This window comes from Nylanderia fulva, unplaced genomic scaffold (genome assembly GCF_048542155.1).
Source record: "Nylanderia fulva isolate GAGA-0341 unplaced genomic scaffold, ASM4854215v1 Scaffold9, whole genome shotgun sequence".
Classification (NCBI taxonomy): Eukaryota; Metazoa; Arthropoda; class Insecta; order Hymenoptera; family Formicidae; genus Nylanderia; species Nylanderia fulva.
This window is the reverse complement of record NW_028191026.1, coordinates 724,848-752,014: the sequence shown is the minus strand read 5'-3', so window position 1 is coordinate 752,014 and position 27,167 is coordinate 724,848. Positions and strand designations below refer to the sequence as shown.

Sequence of the window (27,167 nt, the reverse complement as noted above, 5' to 3'; positions counted from 1 at the left end):
ATACGTTACTACTTTTAAATCTTCAACAAATTGAAAAAAAAAAAAAAAAAAAAAAAAAAATCAAACGGTATTTTCAACAAAAATACCGTTTCTAAACGGTCAGTTTTCGCTCACCTAAAACTACAATGTGCGACAGGTACTCTGGCGGCAGCGTGTACATATGTTTCTTGGTTTTGACCCCATTGCACTTGAGCACCCGAATCTCTCGGTTGCCGGTCCTCACCGACACGGTGACCGGTGCCGGGGGACAGTCTGGACGCGGTTGCACCTGGGCCTGTTGAGACCTGCCGTGTTCCCTCGGGGACTTCTCTTGGGTCCTCTCGGTCCGATGCTCCCGCGACTCGCGTCTGTCGTGCTGCTCCTCGGCGGACGTGACGTCGTCGCCCTCGTGGTCGTCCACCACCCCCGAGTCGTCCAGCGACGACTGTTGATTGCTGTTGTTGCTGGCCTGTCTGGAGTGCAGCATGCCCCGGTTCGGCGCCAGCCGATGAACCGTGTTGGGTTCCGGCGGTCTGGGACTGACGTTCTGGAGCGGCAAGTGAGAGGGTCGTACATTGGAGTGCCTGGGACTCGGACTCGGACTGGGTGTCACGGACCTGCAATGCAATTCCCGTCATACTTCAGGGCGATTTTAGCAGTTCGTCGTCGAGGGAGAAGGAACGAGAGCAACCTCATAGAGCAAAGTCTAGACGAAAGAATGGAAATTGGAAATGCACATGATCAGCTCGCTATGCATGGTCGTACGTGCGATATTTTATTCCAACGAAATTATTTCGATACTTCATTAAAAGTTTTTGTATTTACAGAAAGAAACAATGTGCAAGATTCAAATGTGTAAAGGGCTAGCTTGCGCTAGTCGCTATCTTGCTGCACAAATGAACAATTATTCGGACCATTAAACTAATTAGTTTCGGAATTGCGTGGAGATATAGCCAAGTTCAAGCAGCGAAATCGATGCTTCTAGTAATGAGCGACATTAACCATGGGGAATATCAGGCACTGTCTATATGCGTCACTAAGTCGGGTCATTTCATCTCGTTCAAGACATTATCGAAGCTGTATAATATACAGTCTGTTCGAGGAAAGTACAAAATTGATTGCTATTAATTTATTGATGATATATTAAAAAGATTATGAGATGTGTGATAAAGAATGAAGAAAAGAATTTGAAGATAAATTTTATATTATTAGATCAAGATAAGATATTAGAGTAAGTTGAAAAAGATTGCATTATTCACAATCTTACATTATTGAAATCTTAAATAATTTCTCATATACATTTAATAATAAATACTTTGCATTATCTCAATTCTCTTGTAATATCAATTTTCCTTTAGGATATAAAATTATTATAGAAAACTGAATTTATATATCGAGATTAAAAGCATGTCGAAATACGCTTATTGCTATTAGCTACTCTTTTCACATCTAGTTTTCTCAATCAATTCGGAATCTAATTTACATTAATGAAAATATCAAAACACGAATAATTTAAATCAACAATTCAATTCAAACAAACAATTGAAACAAAAAGATATCGGTGAATTAATATTCACAGACACAAATAAATTATAAAGCTTTGCACTTTATAATTCGTTTTCCAAGATAATTTACATTTATTAAAATTGTAATTGAAATTAAATAATTAGAAGAATAACATTTGATATAAAATTATAAAATCAATGTATTAAGCCAAAAAAAGAAGATTGCAACTTGATAAAAAATTGGTAGATAAAGAGTGATAATATACATTGTGCATAAATAATAAAGTTTGTCGAAGAATGCGTAATCTATGATACGACCTACCGTCGTAAGATTACAAGGCAAGCTCGTTTTCTTTCCTCGCTTTTATTACAGTTCCTTGAAAATGAGGGCGTTTATGATGTTCCATTCTTTCTATCTTTTTGGAACAAACTCCCTGGAGTTTAACGACTTCGTAGCGAGCTACATGTACCGGGGATAGAAATTACTTTTCTATGTATGGGATAAACACATAAAAGCACCCAATACTTTCAGCCCGGAGATGCTGACAGAATTAGGATCAGTTTCGTTGCATCTGCTATAACTTTTTATTTCCCATTTTACACTCTTACCTATGTACGTGCATGTTAAGAAATTTTATTCAAATATTTTCATTATTATTTAAAAAAATTTCATTTTTCCTTTTAAATAAAAAGATGGTAAAGTTTTATATAAAATCTTCTAAAAATCCATATTTTTTAACTTTCTCATTTATATAAGTCTTTAGAAATAAAAAATTATACTTCTCCAAAACTTTTAAATAGCATTAAAATGGCATTTACTTTGTATAATTAGTATAATATAAGCGTCACGTTTTCTTCTTAGAAAGAAAGAAAAGTATATAAAAACTGTAATTTGAAGCATAAATAAGCACTCAATTTATCTAGTCATATTATCCAAAGCGTTTTCTCGGTTATACGCGATGAAAAACAGTACTTTATTCTTATAACTCGCTGCGAATGTTTTGCACAATGGACGTGACAAATCAAGCTACAGAAAAGAGAGTCCGATCGTAAATATAGATATAGAAACCTGCTGCGAGCACCACCGTTTTTCTCCTGACCAGCGCTGCTCCTCCCACGTTTTCTTCTACGTGTCTTCTTTCTTGTGTAACTGCTGAGCAACACTCCTTTACGGGCGTCTATCCTCTTTTGTTTATCTTTCGTTAGTGTCTTGATGTTGATCTTCGACGGATCGAAACTAAACGTCGAGTCCTCCCGATGATCCGTCAAGTCCTTCCTTCGTTCCTATCGTTGTGCGAAGAAAAAAAATCGATAAAGTTGCAAAAATATAAAATAATATCATCAAATTAGATACTGGCAATTTTCTATATTTATTTTACAATTATTCTTAATATTTTATAATTATTTAAATTATTTATTATCCTTGTCGTGGAAATCTGACATTTTTGTATATTTCTTCAAGTAACACGTAATCATTTAACTAATGGCTTTAATGTAAGATGTGTACATTCATCAAGATTTGAAGTAGAGTGCACACCTCGTTTGTAATCTCGGCTTCCTCTTCATAACTCAACGCCACGACGGCCAGCATTAAGTTTAGTAGATAAAATGAGCCAAAGAATACAACCACCGTGAAGAACGTGACGCTAATAGGTCCGCACGCCGACAACACCTGTGCCACAAAACACGTTATTCATCATCATCATCCCAACAACGCATTTATAGTGTCATATAAAATGTAACAAATATAATGGTTATTGATATTCTTTCCGGAGAATCCATTTAAATGATCCAAATTGCAATTCTGTTTTCACATTTTCACAAATTTAACGAAAGTTGATTTTATAAAAACATTCACTCCTCTTTTAAATTTCTAAATATAATTGCCAATTTAAAAAAAAAGAAAGAAATATGATAAAACAATTGCTTTTTAACTTTCAATATGTAGGTGAAGAATGGAGTGAGAAAATCGAACTTTACGACAGTCTGTATCTACATATATAAGCTTGAGAAATCTGTCGGATGGTGACCTTGTTATAGACGTCCTCCCAGTAATCCAACGTAATCAGCTGAAAGGTGGTGAGCATTGACCACAGGAAATTATCGAAGTTGGTGTAACCGTGGTTTGGATTAGGGCCAACGCAGAGACAAGTGTAGCTCTCGTTACAATGCCTGGAAAATAGGTAAGACCTACATCGCCGACACCGCAATATCCGTGATAGCCGTGAAAACCGTGAGAACCGTTTCAAGTTCTGTCTGCACTATCATTATCAAGTGCGGAAATATTACTTGCGGCGCGGTCTCTACTACGTAGAGCTTTTCCACGTTATATGTATAGTCTTACAGCAAGATTATATCGACTACCTCTGCACTCGTTAAATAAAAATAATCGAGACTTTTATTCTACAAATTAAAATTCTGTTACTCTGCATTACTTCTCAGTCGAACAAAAATATTTTCACGATATTATTTTATTTATTATGTTGCTAAATTTAAATATTGTAAGTAGATATCTCCAAATGCATCAAGCTGTGTCCTGGAGCAACAACAAGCAACTTTTTTTAAGAAACATGAAACATAAATAAACGGTTGCTTTTTACTATAAAGAAAAAATTATAATTTTTTTTTCAAAATCTGTTAATATTTGCGAAACGAGACTGGCGAAGGTGTAATAAGTCACCAAACGCTTTGCTCGACCGAGAGAAATTCTTACGGGAATGTCTCGAAGGTGCAAAGAAACCGTCAGTTTCGAGGACGTATATCGATCGAATAAAAAGCCTACTTTCTCTCTCTCCCGCGGAAAAACACAGGGCGCCAAAAGTACGCCGTAAAGCTCGCGCGCCACGTAAAGTAGTAAAGCTTTTGCAAACTTATTTATACGAGTCGAACGAATTCCGTCGCGCGTACGTGCGGCCCGGCACGTAATCATTTGCGGAATGGATGCTGCCGTAAAATCGATAAATATGGATGAGCGCTTCGTACGCTTCGTCAACAAAAGTGCACGAGATAAACTAGAGCGAGCTTCTCGATACCGCGAGGGTAATCAAGTATAACCGGATACCGCGATGGAAATATATATATCCGTGCGATTGTGACGAGTGATTAATAACACGAATCGTTGGCAATTATCCGTAACAATTTGTTGACGATCCTGTGTAATTGTCGACACTTGATAGATGATTTATGTCTCGGCGTAACGCGAAAGCGAACATATTACGTTTTTGCTACAATATTTATAAATAGAACGATCAAATTTTGTTATAAAAACGTTATTGATGTTGAGGAGAAATTGTAATTTTCTGTTGCAAAGTTTTAACATCAAAATTTTATAAAGCGTACTAATTTTTACTATAAGCTTTCATTCTACTTTCCATATGTTAATTTTCTTTCTAAACAGCATTCTTAAAATTCTGAAAGTTTAAATTAAAGTCAGCTCTCTTCACAGATATTTTATTGCATTTAAAAATAAATTTTTACGTAGCGTGGAAAAAAATTTGGTAAAAGAACCATAGATTTCTCGAGTATCGAAGACCCCGGACGTGACATTGAAAAGTTTGGCAAGTTTCTCGGCAGGATAGACACATCAACTCAAGAAAGTATCACGCGAGTACTCAATTTTTCTCGCTCAGGAGATCCTTCTCGCGAGGGTGAGCTCGACTAGAGCACTTGTCTAGAGATACTGATGTGGGTAACCGGCTCTCGTGTCTCGAGAATTAGCTTATCTGAAGTAGGATTGAACGTATAAATACAAAAACACCAACCTGGCGCCGGTTACATTGCCGCAGATGATTGGCTCCTCAGCCTCGTTGAACGCCCAATTGGATGAGTTCCAAGTCCACCTGTTGGCGACACGAAAATTCCGTTAGCGTTCTTGCAAGCTCTAGCGATCTCCGGAGATTTAAAGCGAGAGAACTAACACACCTTCTACATGGTCTATTTTTCGCGTATCTATGTGTTTTTGCGGCGATCGATTTATCAAATCAATTTTCTCCAATTCAATCGTTGTCCGATACGATACAAACGAAAATTAAATCAACTCCTTCATAAAGCGAGATAAGCAATATAAACGTGTGTGAAATAAAAGTGTATATAAATATTTTTTTCTTAACATATTTCTATCAAAAATTAGTTTCATTGTTAACGAAATATAATTATTGCATCATTGACTGACGCAGAGAGAGAATGTTATATATATTTTTAGATTAAAATAAATTTGTAAATAACTAGATATTTTTATACGTACATTTATTTTTATACGTATGAAAAAAAACTTACTCGATCCAATCGATTTGCGTGGCGTTCGGCTCTTGGTGCCTCACGCATTTATTCCTAAGTTCCCCCATATAAACTTGCAAGGCGAACAGTGCAAAAACCATCAGGCAGAAAATCGTCAGTGTCATTACTTCGGCAAGTTGCTTGAAGCTGTGCAACAGTGCGTTGATGATAGTCTTTAAACCTGTAACAAGCAATAACACAAATTATAATTCTTTGTTTAATTACAAAAACGTCATATTTTATTTAACAAACTCCAAATCCTTTTCTATTATTTTTAAATTTATTAAAAAATTCAAGCTGGATAAATCGTGATTAATACTTAATTGCAAAGGAAACAAGCGGAGCTATTAATATCAACCTGTCGAAAATAAATCATGACTGATGCAACTGAGGATCGTGCGGTCAGCAATTTTACTTGAAAAATTCTCCTATTGACCTATCGCTGTCTGAAATGCAGCATTCATATCGATTTCACTTCAATGTATCGTTAGCGGGCCATTCATTCATCGGCCTTTAAGAGGCTTTTTCCCTTGGGCGAGTACGAATGTATTACCCAGCGGCCTCTATTGTTCCCGAAAACGCCGTCAGTTTGCATCTTGCACGAAGCAGAGTTTGCAGACTTATTTTTTATCGTCGACACACTTCGCTAAACCCGAATGAAGATCCGCGGAATTTAGGAGAAAAGATTTTTTTCATTAAAAATTCTTTCGCAATTTGTATTAATACAACGCATCTGCACGCAATAAGCTATATTTTCAAATCTAAAAAAGAGTGCGGTTCGTATAAAGGAAAAAGTTTAAAACATGAGTAAAAAATTTATGTGAAAAATACAAATTCGTAATAATGCGGACATACTCAAAATGCGTATACGTATAGTCTATAAATCTCAATTTGCGCATAACGACAAATCACTTTCATCGTAAATTCTGATGTTGCACATCAGCAACGAAATATATATACTTAATCAGTAAGATGGACATTTTTTTCAGCGCGAAATTAAATATATTCGGGAAGAATGTTTATCCGCTTTTTAGTTTCGGAGCTCTAATATTTTCAAATATCACGGGAAGGAAAAAGCTTTCCGCAGTCAAATCAATAAATCGTGCGATGAATAGTTAGTAAAAACCGATATCCATGACAGGAAAAAAAAAATCCCTTTCGTTTCGTCAATCTGCTCGATGCCAATCGGATATCCTATATATATCGTGACTCCTGCGACAGGTTTGCGCTTCGAAATCGATATAAAACGAACCGTCATGATAAATCACCTGAAAATGTACGAACATATTGACAGACGCAGAATGATCCGGCCTCGATGGCAAGATCTAGAATAATCCGCGGTTGTCCCCAGAACCGAGAAAGACGACACATCCATGTTTGTCAGTTGGTTAAAGTTCGTCGTTCTCTCCGTAAACCGATGTTGAATGTGTCGTCCTGCGGAAACTTAAATCCTCTTCCACAAACGTGCCGCCATTTCAACTGCTTTGTATTTCCGGTCCAGTGGTCAGCGACAGACTCACTTCTGCAGTTCGTGGCTTCTCGTTATACCGTTTCATCTCTTTAATTTGCCAAGTTTGTTTTGCAGTATTTTTCCAGGCTTTTTATCACACCTCCTTGTTATTTCAACGCTAAAGTTTTGCGCTGAATTTCGAGTCGATTAACTTCAAAGTATTCTTCGATTCGACGAAAATATCGCGAAAGGGAGGTAGAGATAAAAAATGAACTCTCTCTCCCTGAACATCGTAAATTCCAAGTTCGTCTGGTCAGTAAATCAAAGATAAAAATCGAGCCATTTAAAATGTCCACATACATGCACACACCTTATTCTCGTTTCGCACGCATAAGCTGTCGGTCGAGGAACATTTTTCATCTTCTCTCTGAACGTCAAAATATATCCTGCCGTAGCTTATTACTCGATCCTGGATTATGCAATCGATTATGCGATATCGATCGGAGGTGATTGTAAGTCCACATTGGTCGCCGCAAACGAGACGAGCGTGAAAGCTTACGAGCTTATGACGCGCTTCGCGATTCCTTTTAATGTAATACCATTGTAAATTTATAATGTGCTTCCGCACGCATGGTGCAGCAAGATTAAAATGCATATCCTGGAATATTAGAGGGAATAAATAATTGAGCGATAAACACAAACACGCGCGATTCGCTGTCCCCAATGTAATCGATGTAAACATTTTCATGCAAATATTAATGAGCAATCACACGCGATGACAAAAGAAACGTACGCGAAATAAATCGGAAATTTTCTATTGTCGAATATTATAATTTATGGGGGAAGAGAAGAGAAAGGGGGATCGCAGGTTTTGTACGATACAATTTTACCAAGATAATATTAGTATAACGTTCAAAGAAAAATATAAATGTCTAGCAAATAAGCAGCGTCGCAAATATTACGTGCATGAATTCAGTTGCTGCTATCATTTAGTTCTACTGTCACGCGAATGAATTAACACGATAAATCGTCATATATATATATTATATATAAATATAAATAGCACAAAATTGAATGGTTTTTCGTTATTTAGAGCTATCATTTATGCTCGTTTCAGCGAAAACGTATATACGTGAATGCGGGCTTGATTTAAAGCTCGAATTAATATGAAACTGGTTTATTTTGCAGCTAATTAATATGCGTCTGTTGATACACAACCGCATGCGCATTTAACGTAGCGCAATAATGTCTAATATTACAATATATGTCACCTGTGTAATCGTGACATGTAACAGGAAAGACACGCGAGATATTCGATGCGCATTTTATCGCAGAAAGAAAAGCCGATTGTCTCTATTATATTTTCATGCTTAATTCTGTAAACTAATTATAAATGTATAAATGGTACGTCAATCAAGAGAGATTAATTTTCTGAACATGTTTTTTTCGCGAAAGAACGGAATTGATGAATAAAGATCTCTTTCACGCTCGACTTTTCCCGATTAAAGCTGAACGTACGAGTCGGACGTAAATCGCAAAAAATTGCAACCCTCGCAATTAGATTACCTGGCATAATGGATACAGTCTTAAGTGCTCTCAACACCCTAAACGTTCTGAGACCGGCCAGATTCCCGACTTCCATCCCGATAGTCGCGTATCCGCTGGTAATCACCACGAAGTCCAACCAATTCCACGGATTCCGTAGATAAGTGTACTTGTTCAGTATAAATCCCTTTGCTATTGATTTGACCACCATTTCCCCCGTGTATATGGCTAGGAAGATATATCTGAAACATGAGAGAAACACATCGCGTGAATTACTTCCAACCTCGGATCAAGGTGATGCACTCTCGTTCGTTATGGACGCTCTGATCCTGTTTATCCGAGAAGTTAAAATGTTATATTTGTAATCAAAATCATCCAAAGAGAGACAACTTTTATAGAATAAATTTGTGGAAAATAATTTATGGAAATCGCAAGCGAGTTTGTTTATAATTAATTTTCGGAAATTTATTCTATAAAAGTCATCTTTCTTCAGAGTTTTATTAATCTCGAAAACGTTATTTCATTTCTATATTATTTATTTTCGATATGTATTTAAAGCTGCTGTATTTCGATATACAAATAATTATAAATATAATAAATCTATACATTTTTTATCCCGATATTTCGAGCGATAAATTTGGCGATGCTAACGAAAAAATTATATAATTATAAATAAATAAGCAATCTCTGCTAATTTTAACAGACACACACAAAACAATGTTTTTATACAACTGATTAATAAATTGAAATTACGTGGCTGGACTTATATCAATCATCTTGTCTTGTCTAACTACACCTGCATCAATCATGTCAAGTGTGTTACAAATACAGACTGCTGGCAATCAATTTAGCTTTCTCACTAATGCAAAAACATCATGTTTATAAATGGAGCAGTAATTTTGTGAAAAATCTATGAATCATTAGATCACATTCACGCTGTTGCAGATTGTTAAAACATTGGACGCAAGCTGTCATGAAGAAAAATTCTACTTACGTTTCAAAAAAAAAAAAAAAAAAAAAAAAAATTATCTAAAACGTAAAAAAAAAAAAAAAATTTAATTAATTAGTTTAATTCCAATTGACTCTGATTAAACGAGAATTTTTTTCTCCGCTGGCGGAGAATTTCGGTTCAATTTGAAATAAGAGGAAAGCAGCAGGAGAAGAGAAAGAGAGAGCAAATCTTTAAATCTCCATCCGCGTATCTCGGGCGTTGCGCCCTGCGGCATTCCATATCTCCGCAGATGCACTACTGCACCGCCGTGCATCCCGCATCCCCTGCATTCTGCTTCGAGAGCGTGGAATAACCGCGATGCGGTCCGCCTTTATTTTCGCTTCCGTACAATGCGAGATGAAATGCTCTTCTCCTCGCGACTCGAACGATTTTAATGAACATTTCTCATGCAAGCTCATCGAGTGCATATGTGAGTTATCGATATTAAAATAATACGCCGCAATATATCAGCGAAATATCGATGCTCTTCGATACCTTTGATTGTTGGCAATATACTTTGATCGAAATTATTTTATTTTTGTAATTTATAAAGCTTAATTTCTAGATTTATCTAGATGCATTGAAATAAATTTTAAAAATGATTCTCCTCTTTTTTCGTAGAGAAAAGAAAATTAATAGGAAAATTAATATTTTCTGACAGATTATAAATGATTTCTAAATGCATCGAAATAAATTTTAAATTTAATTTTCTTTTCCCTTTTTGGAATAAGGAAATTAACAAGAAAATTAATATTTTGCGACAGATTGTAAATTGAAACTTCACCTCTATAATTTATAAGATTTCATTATTAAATTTTTGGATTTTAAGATACATCTATATAAATGCATCAAAATAAATTTTAAATTTAATTCCTTCTTCTTTTGTTCGAGAGAAATAAAAAAATTAACACGAAAATAAATATTTCCCGATAGATTGTAAATACATGTATATATCGAAACTTGGCCTCTTTAATCGAGTTAGGCCAATTAACTTCCCAAGGGAAGTTTGAAGAGACCCACTTATTCACAGTCCTATAAAAGCCTGTTAATCTGACACGCCTTCGCGGTTTAGACCGCAGTTGCGGAAAATTACCGCGGGACATATTTCGGCGGAAGCACGTTAAACGAATTGCTATCCGCAGTCGACGACGAGGACTGTCGCGAGTCATTCGCTGGAGAATACTTAGCTTAAGAGGATTACATGCCAAGTGAACACATATGAAATGAACCGCCAGTTATGTAAGTTTAAAGCGAATCCTCGTCAATCCTCGTCGTTAACTCCTCGAATGCACAGATTTCGATTAACAGCTAAAAGCCTGAATTAACTCCGACTCGATAACTTATATAATTAGTTGAAAACGACACGCGCAACGATAATGTATAGATAATGTTCTGATTTGTTATCAATGTTATACTCTTTTTATTGGACAAGTACTTGTTTTAATTTATTATACAAATAAATTAATATAGACGCAATGATTCTCGAGATATTTAAAAAATAGTAAAAAATATTATTATTTATTAGATATGTCAATAATGATATCCTATAATATACATATATAAAATATTTTACTAAATATTAAATTAAAAAATGAACTTTGATCAAATTTCTGCTGAAGAAAAATACGCGTTTTTATTTTCAGAGAACTATGTATATCTAATAAAGTAATATAATTTTATATTGAAATCGCAAACAAGTAACAAACACAGATTTATTCAGTGATAGTTAGCTGCTAACTAACTAAAATCCCTGCTATTGCATAATCATGAGAGTTTGTACTCACTCTGCTTCCTCGATGGTTTCGGTCATGGCCAGGAAGACGCAGTTAAGAAGTATAGTAGTCATGACCACGTAATCAAAGTACTGATTCGTACTCAGGAAGATGCAGAATCGTCGCACACAATTCCACGGTGAGAAGATGAACCAACTATTCGTTGCCGTAAATCTATGGATGTAGTTCTTGCGAAACCTCTTGGACACCACGCAGAACGTCTGAAACACATACGTGTGAACACGTTATGAATACGAATAAGTTTTTATTACCTAACTTGAGAGAGAATCTGGATTTTCTTTCAAACCTAGATTCTCTCTTAATCGAAACGGAAGGAAATTTAAAGTAATTTTTTTTTACCATGAGATATTGTTCTAATTGATATTAGATAATGTTAAGAGATGTTTGAAGATAATTTTTTAAAATAGATTTTTGGATAAAAAAATTTAGAAGATAGAGAATTATAAGCTGATAGACCTATCGAATGAATATAACAAAGCTAATGAATTTGTGTAATTTTTTCAACATTGAATACTTAATTAATATTGTTTTGCAAAACAGATATTCCTGATAAAAATAACTTAAGTTTATATTAAATAAAAATAATGTCTGTTTAGGGATATATTTTTCTGAAACATATTTATTAAAATATTTTTGAAAAAAATAAAATAAAATAATACGTACTTTTACATCGAAAATTTCCGATCATGTTATCCGTACAATTGCCCCCAGGATGATCATATTTTCCAATTTAAGAGAAATGCTCGTTTTATTCAGCAAACTGTTAGACATCTTATACATCTGCTTTTTTATTTTAAAATCTACTTTTAAAATAATAACATATATTTCCCGTAAAGCTTTTTATTCGCCAGAAGTCCTTATCTCTAATCTTCAGGAACTCTGTAATTAGATCTCAACTTTGCTAAGAAAAAAATTCACAGTTTATATAAAATATATAAAATGTTTAACTATTTTGTAATTTAGCTCTGTTTCACTCTATATATAGAATATTTAAATAAAATACTTTTACATGTAGGTACTTTTACATGGAAATTACTTGTTCAAAACTGGAAAAATTACTTAATTATCACTGTAATTTTTTAAAATAAAAATACATATCAATGTAAAATATAGATAAAATTACTATTTTTATGTAAAATCACTTGTGTTTCAATCTAGTATTTTTACTTTATTAGAACTTAATTTTATAAGCATTTAGCCGTTTTATTTATAACATTTTATAGTATTTTTAATGTGTAATTCCATGTTTAGTAGAATATATATATTTCATATGAAATTATATGTATATAATTTGTAACCTTTTATATGGGTTGCAATATTGCATGATTATACAGGGTCGAAAAGAACCTTGCATAATCATGCAATTTCTCAGAAATATTTTGGTCAGTGTAGTCACGTGCACAGTGGATCAGTTAGACATATAGCGATTTATTGGTTACATCGTTTAAGCAACGCTCTAAAACAGCGCAGTCTCCAAAAACGGCAGTGGGTCACCGCGTAATTATTAATGAATCGTTTCAGCGTTCAGATAACGTCGCTCGTCGACGGAATATCTGTGAATTTAGGCGATGGTCCGCGAGATAATTTTAAAGCCAGCACGCGATCCTCTGATTATTTTCCATTCAGAACGCTAATTAGTTAATCGTTCCCTCGAGATTGAGGGTTTTCGGAGCAGCTTTTTCTCTCTATTGGCATAAATATCTTTGATGTATGTGCTCTCTGCATCAAGATAATTTAGCAGCTCTATTTTAAAAATTCTGACAACGAAAAGATGAAAAATGAAGAATTTATTTTGTTTATAGACTGGAGAATAAATCTGTGGACTTTCAGCAAAAGAAAGAAATTGAAATTAATATCACATAGTTTTAATACCTAATTTGATTTAAAAACTCATTTTATGCTCGATATCCAATTATTTGCACGAGGTTAACAAGCAAACTTTTGATTGATGTATTTGCTCTTGATTTAAATAAATTACTGAAAAAAGACAGAATAAAAAGGAAGAAATAAAACATATATACACATTCTTTACCGAATCGAGTTCAGGAAGAACTCGTAATACTCGAGTTTCTTTCCGCGAATGTTCAGATTCCACTTTTAGCTCGCGTTTTATCCCGGCATAAATCATCCTGCATACTCGACTGTCGTCAAAAAAAAAAGCGGCCTCTCGAGTGCCTCCGGGTGCATTAACGCGATGCATCGCGTAAAAGGCGCATGCACATTCCGCGCGTCTTCACGTCACGCATCGCGTTCCAGAGGGACACGACATGCCAGCAAGTGGATGCGGATCGATGTCGTTGCTGTCGGACTGGAAAGCGCGAACAATGAGATCCGTCCACGGGGTTAACTTATCTAACTAAGCGCGCCCCGTTTGCCATCGCGTCCGGGAATCTCCCGATGATAGGGATGCTCGTAAACGCGCGCACACGTCGCGCCAACGGAAACGAATGCTCGTTGGACCGACAGATCACGATAGGGACATGCCAATAGCATCGCTATTCGTGTTATTTTTACACTTATCAACCTAAATCTCTTCAACTTACCGGACTTACCGTCACAAGTTTCTCCCGATCGATTTTTCTTATCTAATATGTCAATATATAATATATGGTATACACGAGGAATTTTCTCTTGGAATTTAAAATCAAAATCATGCCAATCGCGAGACAATATAATTGGGAGAATTTCACGGTCCTGTGATTAATTTTACACTTATCAACCTAAATCTTTTCAACTTACCGGACTTACCGTCACGAGTTTCTCCCGATCGATTTTTCTTATCTAATATGTCAATATATAATATATGGTATATACGGGGAATTTTCTCTTGGAATTTAAAATCAAAATCATGCCAATCGCGAGACAATATAATTGGGAGAATTTTACGGTTCTGTGATTAACATGACATATAAACAATATTAATATGTACATAGTACATTTTTAGAATGTACATAATGTTGAAATAAATATTTCGTATTTTAATCAATGCAATTATTAAATAAATTCCATAAATTTCAAAGTATCTGTAGGAATTTGGAATTTAATATTGTTGAATATTTTAGATTAAATCTTGACACTAGTAATAATTATATGCAATCTATATAACAATAATAAAAAAATTAAAAATTAATCAAACATATTAATTATATTTTATATCTTATTGTGGTAGATATTAATATTTTAGTGTGGTAAATATTAACCAGAAAAGCTCTTATAAAATTCTTCCAATACCATATTATTCTTCAATTACAATGATTTTCAGGGTAAATTTTAAGAGAAAATTCTCTCCATGTAGTATATACAGTTTAAATTATATGTATTATATAATTTGTACAGGATGTAATCTTAGCTATCATTGTTTTATATTATTTAAACGTCTTATTGACTCTTGGAAGAGAAACTGCAGTAGTATAACACTACTAAGTTTCTGGCTGCGAGTAGTTACGGTCCGCGAATAGTCAGCCGCATAATAAATGCATTCGAAAATGTGACACGTGACACGTTTTCTCCTGAATAAAGAATATACTTTCTTATTATAGCAATAATGGTTTAAAGACAAATTTATGCAAGTTTTTAAAAGATTTAGCACATCCTACATCTTGAAAGATTTATACACGGGGAGAATTTTCTCTTAGAATTTACCCTGAAAATCATGGTAATTATGGACAATATGGTATTGGAAGAATTTTATAAGAATTTCCCTGATTAATATTTATCGCAATAAAAAATATTAATATGTGTAAATTTTAGTATGTACATAGTAAATTTTACTAGGTATATAGTAAAATTCGCGTCGAACATATTTCATATTTTATTATGATAGATATTACTATTTTTATTGTGGTAAATATTAATCAGAGAAATTCTTCTAAAATTCTTCCAATACCATATTGTCTATGATTACTATAATTTTGAGGGTAAATTCTAAAAAAAAATTCTCTCTGTGTACATATGATTTCTCTTTAACACGATAATTTTGTCCTAGGCTTCAAAATGTCTGGCTATACTACTGCGTTTGCGAAAAGCATGTCGTGGACTGTAATCAGACGACAAACGCTTTAAACGCTCGTATACGATTTACATATCTGTAGCGGTGCATAGGATGCACTTATCTTGATTACTCGGAATGGTTTCACCCTCGTGTCTTTAATTGAACATTCCCTTTTTCATCCGTTACGAGAAAGACGGATAAATAGAACTACAATGGAATTTTAACTGTTTTAATACCGTCGAGAAGAATTTTGATGTGTTATAAATATACAGGCCATTCAAAGTAGTTTACATAAAATAGGTCAAGCGATTTTATAAATGATATTCAATAAAATAGTTCGTAAATTCTATAAATAACTTTGATGCATCAGATAATAGCTGAAGTAACGAAGAAAAGGAGAAGTACAAAATTAGATTTTATTTATACAAATCTGATTAAATCGTCATTTTTTAATTGTTATTTATTGGTAATCCGTCATAATACAAAATTAATAAATAAAATAATTCACAAACTCTGCAAATAACTTTTTGATGCATCAGATAATAGTATTGAAATAACGAAGAAAACGGGAAGTCTTTAGAAAAAGTGCAAATTTAAATTTCATGTGCAAATCTTCCTAAATTATCGCTTTTCAATTATTATTTATTCATGGATCCATCAATCATGATAGAAAATCAATACAATTAAGGTCTTAAATTATTTCCGTGAATCAAAATATCTTGCAAAAAAAAGTTTGATGTTATAAATTCGATAAATGTGACAGTACGGAAGATTATAGTTGTTTTGTGTATTAATCCAATCTCTACTCTACTGCACCTTTTTCAGTCCTTCCCCGAAGGAAGTCATCGATGTTCACCTGACTGCAACGGAAGACATCGAAGCCGACGTGACCGCGTACGAGCGCATTTCCGGCGGAGACGCATGTATTATTTATTTGGAGCAAACAGAAAGAGAGAGAGAGAGAGAGAGGGAGATACGCGTGTGCGAGTGCCAAAGCGATGCTTCGTACTCGATGTTGACCTGGTTGGTTAGTTGGTTCGCTGCCTGGTGCACGTGTTGCTCGTGCGAAGCAACATTCAAGGCGCGGATCGATATTTAGTCGGAGCTGCGGCCACTCGATGGAAAGCGCCAGTTTCCGGTAACGGCGATGACGATTGCGTTGTTCAGTTTCTATGTTCTTAGTTTAAAAAAAAGGAGAGAGTAAAAAATAGACAGGGTGTCCAGCAGACTCAATGAAAACAATTCCCCGACTTTTTCAGATTTTCCAAGATCAGAAATTTATTTTTTCCCTGACTTTTTAATATTATTTTTTCTTATAACTATTATAAATCAATTAAATGTTAAATCATGAAATCCTTGAGATATTTTTGTTAACAAAATATATATAATATATATAATATATTCAGGATGTCCAGCAGACTCAATAAAAAAATTCCCTGATTTTTCGGATTTTCCAAGACCAATTAATATATTTTAATATTTTGACAACTGTCAAACCATTAACCCTCGATACAAATTGAATACAGTTAAGATGCCTTTTTTTTAGAAAGGGATCAAATTTTTTAATTTTGTCTCTATCAAACACATTGAAATAAAATAATACGACAACAAAAATATAAATTAATGAACACGCTGTAGATGAATCGATTTTTAACACAGAAAATTAGCGTGCTGGGAGTCAAGGAAAAGTTTATATTTATTTAATAAAAAATTTCAAATTATTGAGACAAAATCCAGATAAATAGTAAAACTTCCTGACTTTACACTGACAATTCCAGATTTCTAAAATTCCCTGACAATGCCTGCGGTTTTCCAGATTTCCTTGACTGCTAGACACCCTGTCTATCACACCTGGGCTTGGAATTGATATTAGAACTTCACACTCAATGTCAGTGTTTAACTACCACCGTTTAGGCAGTAATCTCTTTCTCGAGCTATTTCTGGGAAGGTGGGAATGAGCCGCATGACGCCTATTTAGATGTAATCTAAACGTGGATATAGAGTCTAATATGGTAGAGATAGGTTGAACGGCTGATTACACCGAGACCTCGGTTAATGCAAGGTCAAGCGAATCAAGGGTTAAAGGCGCCAAACCAAGCAATCAACAGATATTACCCTTTGTGCGCAGCAAGCTGACCCTGTTCATCGCATATGATAATATTCTATATTCTATATAATTACTAATTGAATTGATCTAGAAACGCGGATGATACAATATAGTGATCAATTTATGTACCTACAAAGCGAAACATCATTTTTTAATTTACATTATAAATTTATAATTATTAACTAGTAAGATAAAAAAATTTATTTTTAATTTATCTTCGACTATTTTTTGATTATTATTCACTAATCATTTATATACTATATTAATTTTATATAATTTATATACTTAAAAAATAGAATTTTCTAAATTATTTGAAGGTGTCTTGATCAAATAACGATACTTATTATCAATTTATATCGTCATGATTTGCGCGCGCGCGCGCGCGCGATAAAGTTATTTTATAATCAATCAACTTCAGTCGATTTTACTGTCTCAAACTTTTTTAATGCCTCAAGTAAGAACAGCGTACGAAACTCTAAATAAATTACTTTTCGAAGGGCAGTTTTTAGTTAAAATAACATTTTAAACGCAGTCGAGAACTAATAAATCTCGAAGAGAATCCATCGCGATAAAAAAGAAAGTATTTGATTAATTGAGCACAGGTCATACCTTTTTTATTCAATACCAAGTAATTAAATTAAATTTCGAAATTTTTATTTTAATAAACCCCTCTACAGAAGTGTAGGCGAGAAAAAAATCGGGATAAAGATAAATTGGGAATCGAGCGCGAACTTTTTGCTAAATTTTTTATACAATACGCGTTAAATCGTCTAAATTGCTCTCACCTGAAAAAGCTTCTTCAAACTCGAAGAGGATGAGACAAGCACTTATCCCCTTTGATATAGATGGACTCGATTCAGAGCGAACTCTACTAGTAAATATCGTTTTCAGATCCGACGGAACAAAACTGCTGTTATCAGATCCGTTCGTCCCAAACTTTAGGCAATCTCGGCCACGTATTCCGGCAAGATTAAAAATTCTCGGGAGAAGAAAAAAAGAGCACACGCTATTTTATGTGTATGGAAAACGTGAAATATCGTCGTTATCGTTGAAAGCGAGCAGCCACGCTTATCTCTTTGTCGAAACGACACTAGCTGATCTTGCGGATCTAAAGATATGTTTTCGATCAAGGACGGAACATTTTTGCGGATGCTGTAAATTTTAAATTTCAAAAAAGCTGAATCAGCAAGTTGATTAAGCGATTAAATTAGAATTTTCAAAACTTTGACATTTTCTTCAGGATCTAGTTGTACATAAAATTACATGAATTTATATCATAAAATATATGTTACTGGAAAAAGAATATATTTGTGATTCAAAAATAATTTTAAAAAATATATAAATTAAAAAATTTTAAAAATAAAGTTAATTTGGACAAATCTTCTTTAACACATGTAAGCCAAATTTGTGCATGTAATTTGAAATAAAGAGTCGAAATTTTCTTCAGGATCTAGTTGTGCATAAAATTACATGAATTTATATCATAAAATATATGTTACTGGAAAAAGAATATATTTGTGATTCAAAAATGATATAAAAAAATATAAATTAAAAAAATAAAGTTAATTTGGACAAAATCTTACTTCTTTTTGAACACGTGTAAAGCCAAATTTGTGCATGTAATTTGAAATAAATAGTTCGAAAACTGGGGTTGATCGAAAACTATTTGAAATATGTTGGAGGTTTGGGCAAGCTTTTTATCGACGAGAAGAGATTGCATCTGCGCAATGTAGCTTTCTAACAAATGACAGCGAAACGCACGTACAATGTGGCAATTTGTTCCGCTTGGTAGGATATAGGTACCACTTCACATCGAGTAAAGCTGAATGGTTGGTAGCTACACGTTGTACACCCGCCGCGAATAGGTTTTGCTATACGCGATCCTATGGTGATCCCGCTGTTCATCACGAGTGGAAAATATATCGCACGCAGAAGCATATTTATACATAAATAAATATAATATATAGCAATATTTCAATATGTATTCAAATAAAGCAATATGTACGGAGAAAAGTTTCTCTTTGAATTTACCCTGAAAATCATGATTATGCAACAATATATTGTAATAATTACATAATTACACAATTGGAAGAATTTTGAGTTTCTCATCTGATTAATATTTACCATGCACAATAATAAATATTAATATGCATAAATATTAATGCATACAATTTTTATTTAAAAAAATATGAAATAAGGTATAAGAAATAACAAAAAGATAATGTCTGTCTGATTAAAATATAGAGTAATTTAATTGGTTGAGCGCCTGTTCATTTTTAATATCAATCGAACATATTTTATATCTTATTGATATTAAATAGAACGATATTAATATTTTTTATTGTAGTAAGTATTATTCAGAGAAACTCTTAAAAAATTCTTCAAGTACTATGATTTTCAAAGGTAAATTTTAAAAGAAAATTCTCTCTGTGTATAAACATAATATATATGTAAAGCAATATCTCCCAATATAATCAAAATAAAGTAATATAGAAATAAGTAGATGTTAGAGAGGAAGGAAAGAATAATATATTCAATATATTCGTTATCTCGGAAAATAAATTAATATGCATAATGCGTGTTGGCGTTTTCATCTTTAGACAGTTTATCTAAACTTTTTGATAAATTTTATAAACCGCACATCTTGATCTCAAGCGTAATATTTCCTCCCTTGGCTAATTAATCTTCGTTAATTCAGTCAAGAGAGTTTATATCAGCACTTCTTTTTATCCATCTTCGTACAATATCGGCATGTAATGTAAATTAGGAAACTTATAGTTACTAAATTATAATTACTAAATATAGTTACTAAACTATTTAATAGATATTAAATTATTTAGTAAGTAATTTCATTATTTAGTAATTATTGATAAATAATTGATAACTATCGCAAAGAATAATCTAATTATAATAATAATTACTAAATAATCAGATTACTTACTAAATAATTTAGTAACTATCAGCAGATCAACCAAATAAAGCTTTTTAAGATAAAGAAAAAATGTTTACGTATGGTACGTTGGGATTCTCCGGTGATTCTGCATGAGGAAAAACAGACAAGAAAAAGAGAAATTGCAGAAATGTTTTACATAAAAAAACAAGGAAAAAGTATTAATTTACAGAAAGATACGGAGAATTTCAGTGGGATTTATGATCGTGTTCTTGACGTTATTTAAGTCGTTTTATATTTATTTTTACTTTTAATTTTATTTTTATTTTTATATCCACCTATTTATTTATTTTTATTTATTTGACTTTATTATGACGATTTAAATTACGAAAGACACATTTAGTTTCGTCTCTATCTTCTTAACGCTTAGTGACTAAGATTCTTGTGAACAGTTAACATCTATTTAATATGTGCTTACTTCTGTCAGTCTTACATTGTTCATCAAAACAAGCGTTAACATTGTCGGTAGTTTGCATAGAAGTTGATTTACTGTTTTAAATTTGGTATGTAACACATTTTTGTATTTAAATGTATAATTAATTGTTGCGAATAAGTGTATTAAATTATAATTATTTTGATTGAACTTTTTATAGATGTACTTGAAAAGGGCTGCAATGACAGCCGAAACGTTGTTGTTGTATTTCAAATAATTATTTATAATAAATTATTGCCAGTCTGGTCGACTTTAAACATTGAGGAGTGGTTTTTTAAAAAATGTTTAGTTGGTTTTCCACTAAACGCAAAATTTGCTCTTTTAAAATATTTATAATTATTACCAAACATTTTATTATTATTATAATCAGCAATAAGAATCAAATATTTTTAAGAAAAGTATTACTAAATACATCTCACAAGTTTACCTAGAATTTTTTTCAGTTATATTAACGTTAAAATAAATAAGCGATGAAATTTTCGCGACTATTTTCCACGTGAGAAACTCCGGATCGATCTTTGCTTTAATAACCCTTCACGTTTTAACGGAACGTAAACCTGTTTATAGCTTCGATGTGCGTTGTTCGACCTACTCGAAGTATCGGAGCGATGAAGTCAACCGGAATCGATCATAAAGTGGTCTTTATCGATTCGTACGCAAATTTGACAGTTTAAAGTTTAAATATACACACGACGTATGTACATCTATACGCACACACACACACAATACACGTTTGCGGCCGCACGTGATGCAATTGAGTGGTGCATACGAATGCGTTGCACACAATGCGAGTGCGGTTGATCCAAAAATAACGCACGATTGTTCCAGATACGCAAGCGATAAGACTCGAATGTCGTCATCACGCGATTACAGGTCCGTATAAATAAAAAAAATATTCGCGGTCTGTTGATTTTCCGACGTTCAATTGTTTAAACAAATATAAGAGATAATGTGTGCAATCAAACGTGCATGCATTGCGAGAGGCGAATTCCGAAGGATATTATCGTATTATCCTGTTATCTCAGAATAAGACGAGCTTCTGACACGAGAGAGGAGAGACTTATAGCGAATTCAATTGGATGCACTAGTGCGCACTAAGTGCATATAAAGATTATTGCACACAATTATATAATGACATAAGTAATTGAAAAATTAAAATATTAACAGTAAGAGCTACTATTATTATTATTCATATTGAACAACAATAATAATAGTTCTTTATACTATTAATTATTTTCTTTTTTTAATTACTTGGCATTGTGAACTTGTGTGATAAACCTTTATATGCACCCAGTGCATATTAGTGCATCCAATCGAATTCGCTATTAGCAAGTCGTTCAGTGTGTATATATAGCAATTCTATATACAAGAATAAATATCTCGGAGCTAGTTAAATTATTCGAAAAATAAATCTCTGTCTTTGAACGTATTCAGAGAGAACGAGTTATTTCGAATCTTAATGAAGAGAGAAAGAGAGAGGGAGCAAATAAATGATCGCGATTCGTCGTATGACTCATAAGGAAATGACTCATTTTCAGTAAGTCTTGACAGACGAACACGAGTTAATTAGCTTCTACGGATTAACTTGTACAACCTGAGACATCATCGATATCTGTGTCGCGCGTTTCTCTATATATCTCCCGTATCTAGAATCTAACAGAGATCTTATAGGGTAAAGTCCCCGAGTTCTGGCTGTGTCAGCAAGAATCGGATCATTAGAGACTAACAGATGACAGCTTACACGGTTCATTCCATCGTTAAATTGCTCGATACATTCAAACTAACAATGAACGGACGACCCAGAAAGTGGAACACTTGTATTGAATTTTCGAATCAGTTGAATAACAGGACATATATAATATATAAAATATATAATTAAAATATATTAAAATATATAATGTATAATAATTTGTTAAAGTCGATACCGATTAATGAAAATCTTGAAAATTATTTTGTATACGAGATAATGGTAAAGTTGCATTACGAGTTCCGATAATATAAGTAATGTTTTTTACTTCAAAAGTTTTCACGAGATCAAAGGATACAACGAGAGACTTCATCTTTCCTTGTTTCGAAAAATCCAGTAATAGAAAAGTTGTAAGGCAAAAGTGTAAGTCGAGTTATTGGTATTGAAGTTTAATGTACAAGTTTAATATACAAACTAAGTCCAACTTCAAATAATTTTCTTAAATCAAGCGATTTAAAAAAAATGAAAAATTAAATATATTTAATTAAATATATTTAAAATGTGATATAATTTTTGATGATAGCAATGCGATTCGAAAGATCGTGCGAAAATTATTTAAAAGAATCTATCATACTATTTTCTAATACGTACTAATACGTTTTTTATTAATATTCATATTTAAATAGTAATTATCAATCCGCGTGATTTATTTTAAAATTCTTGTATATTTAATATTCCGCGTATGTATATACATATATAATATGCACGTATTTAATAAATTTTTAAAATTATTAATAAAATTCAGCAATACTTTATTAATAATTTTGAGTTACAATATTTAGAAATAAACATATTTCGTCTGAAATTTTATCGTTTGATTTGTCGATAATCTAAATATTGAGAACACGCAATAAATCGAACTGAGTAAATAAAATAAGAATAAGCTTCATAGAGATACAATCGTGTAATAAATATAATTAATCTTTATATAACTTACAAAAATTTCGTGTATGTGTATAGAGCAAATCCACGTACAGTAGAATGTAAATAATTGTATCAATTAGCTTTACGCTATTAGATAGTTCTATTCTTGTTAATCTCTTGAAACTTCTTTTCGCGCGAAACGTTAAGTTATTTTAGCGACATTTTAAACATGTCAAACACACGTTCATTACCTAAATAAGATGGAATAAGAAGATTAATCGAAAACGATTTCTAGTTATATCCAACTCGAGGAGAAAGACGTCAGAGAGATTTTTCAAAACGTCGTACCGATTATTCTCCCGTGTACGTTCGGAAGAGTAAATTCCTTTTCTGTAATTTCTTTTCCGAACAATCTTTCGCGGCTTTTTACCGACTCTCCCTCGAGCCCTTTACGACAGGGTTGTCCTAGCGCGAATATATGTATCGTTATAACGCTTCGTCGTCATCCGCGCGAAATGTATCCCCCGTTATCCCATTGTGAGGAGATTTCCAATAGACCTCATCAACGTCCCTTTCACACCAGACTTCGCACAACGGCTGTTTGCATTCGACCGTGTGTGCCGTATATAAGGCTACAATATATAGGTGCACCTCTATATCTATTTGTGCCGTGTGAGACTGCATTTATTTCACACACATACACCGTGAAAATCGTATCGCGCCGAAGCTTATGAGCAACAGAAACTTCCCGGAACGTCTATTCGGCGCCGCACTATAAATATAATGATTTCATTAAATCAACAGGCAGCCCTATATCGTTGATCGCCGACGCGGCCTTCGATTAAACTCGCGCTGCCGATGGCCGGATGTTCGATGTGTGCCAACTTTGCCGTGTTGTTGCGACAGGTGTAAAAGGTAAGCGATTTTTCATCATTTTTCCAAAGGCGTTTGATCGTCGATTTTTATATTAAAACGATCGAACACGTGTCTTGCATACACGGAGAGAATTTTCTCTTGGAATTTTATCCTCAAAATTATGGTAATCGTGGGATTATGGTATTGAAAAAATATATTATATTTTTCTCTAATTAATATTTAGCATGATAAAAAATATTAATATGTATAAAATTTATCGAACATATTTTATATCTTATTGTGGTAGATATTAATATTTTTATTAGATATTAGATATTAAATTTTTTATTACTATATGAAGAGAAATTCTCATGGTCTATCAGAAGAGTAATGAGATTGAATCGTGAGTGTATAATTAAAAGTAGACCTTGCCATCGTTTCTTGTTACGGGATTCGATAAAATATTGAAGAAAGATATGCGATAAAGTTATTATAAAAATTTTTAAAAAGCATTTAGCGATCATGTTTTGTAACGTGCTAAGGTTTTACCAGCGCGCGATTCATTTTTAATCTTCCAAAAATATTAGTTGCCATTGAAGAAAAACTTGAGCACGTGGTAAAATATGATCGCCAAATATTTTTCTAAAATTTTATCGTTAACGAAAAACATATATAATATACTTTTATTTCACGTTATTACAATTTTTCAGTGCACAGTATGCATTACATATTTAATCTCATTATTTTTCTGACAGACCGCGTATGTAGACATTTCTTTCTTGACAAGTTGATATACGTATTACACAGAGTTGGATTCAGCTTTTCATAAAAATCTTTAGAAACGAATGTGGGTTGAACAGACCTCCGGGTAACGATCGATAAATTAAGGGTCGGGATAAGCAGTAAGAGGAGAAAAAAAAACGTGATGCAACCCTAGTTTTACGCTGACAAACATTACGGAAGATATATATTTTCGGCTTTCCCGGGGATAGAGACTTCTATTGTTATAAAACAAAAACTTATCCCTATTACGACACAGGGTGATCGTAACATGCGATCTAGGATTTACATTGAAGGCTATAATTCCTCCCTTACCGGATGTTATTTACATTTCAAATATAGGGTGCGAGACAGAAAAAAATTAAATATAAGAAGACGGGATAAGACTCGGGGGCGCTCTTGAAGAACATAATTTGCTCACAGCAGAGTGAATAGTAGCATGCGTGTTGGCGATAAATCTGTGGACACTTATTGCTAAAGGGTCATTCCTTAGCGATTACGTTGACGTACTTGTATGAACGACTTGTGTACGCGATAGTATAGCAGTAAAACAGAGAAAGAAAGTCTTTTATATAGGTATATATTTTCTCTCGTCCCGTGCGATAAGAACGTTTCACAGCGGTGGAAATAAAATATTTCTTTGCAATATCGTTTTTCGATTGCATACACGTATAAGGTTAAACGTTGAACGATCGATAAATGTTCGATAAAAAGAAACCCTCTTATCGCGGTGGCCCAATTGAAAATAATCTTCGAATCTGACGAAAGGAGAAAATGTATATATAGGTTGATCCGTATTTAGAACACGCCTGCAAGATCGTCGGCAGATATAAGCCGCCTAGTCGATCGATTCCGGTGGTTGTCCACTTTATATTAGGGCTGCGAGATGGAAAAGCTTTCGTGTTTTTTGTACGGAATGACTAAATGGAAAATATTTCAAAAAAATCGTCGTAGATGTAACGATTAGATCCATCCATACATAATAATATTTTCTGTTTAATCATCGCAGATTATTTCAATCATTCGTATAAAACGAAATAGCTGGTAATTAATATTCCTCCATAAATCTTTCCCCAACAATATAAAATAATTATATGGGAGAGAATAAATATAAAAAAAAGCTCAAAGAGAACACTTGGATGACACTTCGTATAATTGAGAGACGTGTAAAATCTTTGCCATAAATCGCAATTATGTCAACGTGCTCGTTCCTATGTCAGTACAGAGAAAGAAAGAGACAGAGAGAATTACCATAACACATCGCGTAATCCATTTCCATTGCAATTGAATATCGTCCGATCAAAATCGCGCGTCCTATTTATTGGACATCGCGTTATATTATCAATTGTAACTATCAATATTAACAACTGTAACCGTTCTAGTTGTAAAGTACACTCTCACGGTTAGGTTGACGCAAATTTGATCAGACGTGGCGAGCCGCGTATATGTATATTGTATATTCATTCATCAATTCGAATAATCAAAGTTCCCTCCGCTCGACCACGTCTGTCAGATATATTTCGTGACAGGGAAATGTACGATAACAGGTCTATACCTCTTCGCGTTTTACCTCTTCCCCTTGCTGATACGATTTTGCTTCCTCTGCGTGTACCTGAACATTGAGCACACAATCCGCATATCTACGCTTTCGTCGCAAACTCGAAACGAAACTTCGAAACTTTCCAATGCAATCCGCCGATTGTGTGCATGTGATCCCAAAATTTCACCTACGAATATATTTTCAGAAATTCGTTTCTGCAAACATTCGCGTGTAAATTCGCCTTTGTGAAATTTACATCCGTTCGAATAAGAGAAGTTGTCAAGCTTCTCGATTTTTGAGGTTTAACGCTTTGTTTAGTTTGACTCTTATTTCCTGTAACTCCATTGTAAATTGCAAAAATG

General features: G+C 33.5%; 1 protein-coding gene across 1 annotated transcript in view; it reads right to left on the bottom strand.

Annotated features, from left to right (window-relative positions):
- Positions 1 to 27,167, bottom strand: part of LOC114946657 (Na channel protein 60E) — a 100,591-nt gene that overhangs the window by 20,893 nt on the left and 52,531 nt on the right. Inside the window, 8 exon segments of the mRNA XM_029323275.2 lie at positions 115 to 596; positions 2,554 to 2,768; positions 3,022 to 3,156; positions 3,515 to 3,656; positions 5,246 to 5,323; positions 5,760 to 5,940; positions 8,776 to 8,996; positions 11,530 to 11,738. Of these exon segments, the coding sequence (XP_029179108.2) occupies positions 115 to 596; positions 2,554 to 2,768; positions 3,022 to 3,156; positions 3,515 to 3,656; positions 5,246 to 5,323; positions 5,760 to 5,940; positions 8,776 to 8,996; positions 11,530 to 11,738 (1,663 nt within the window).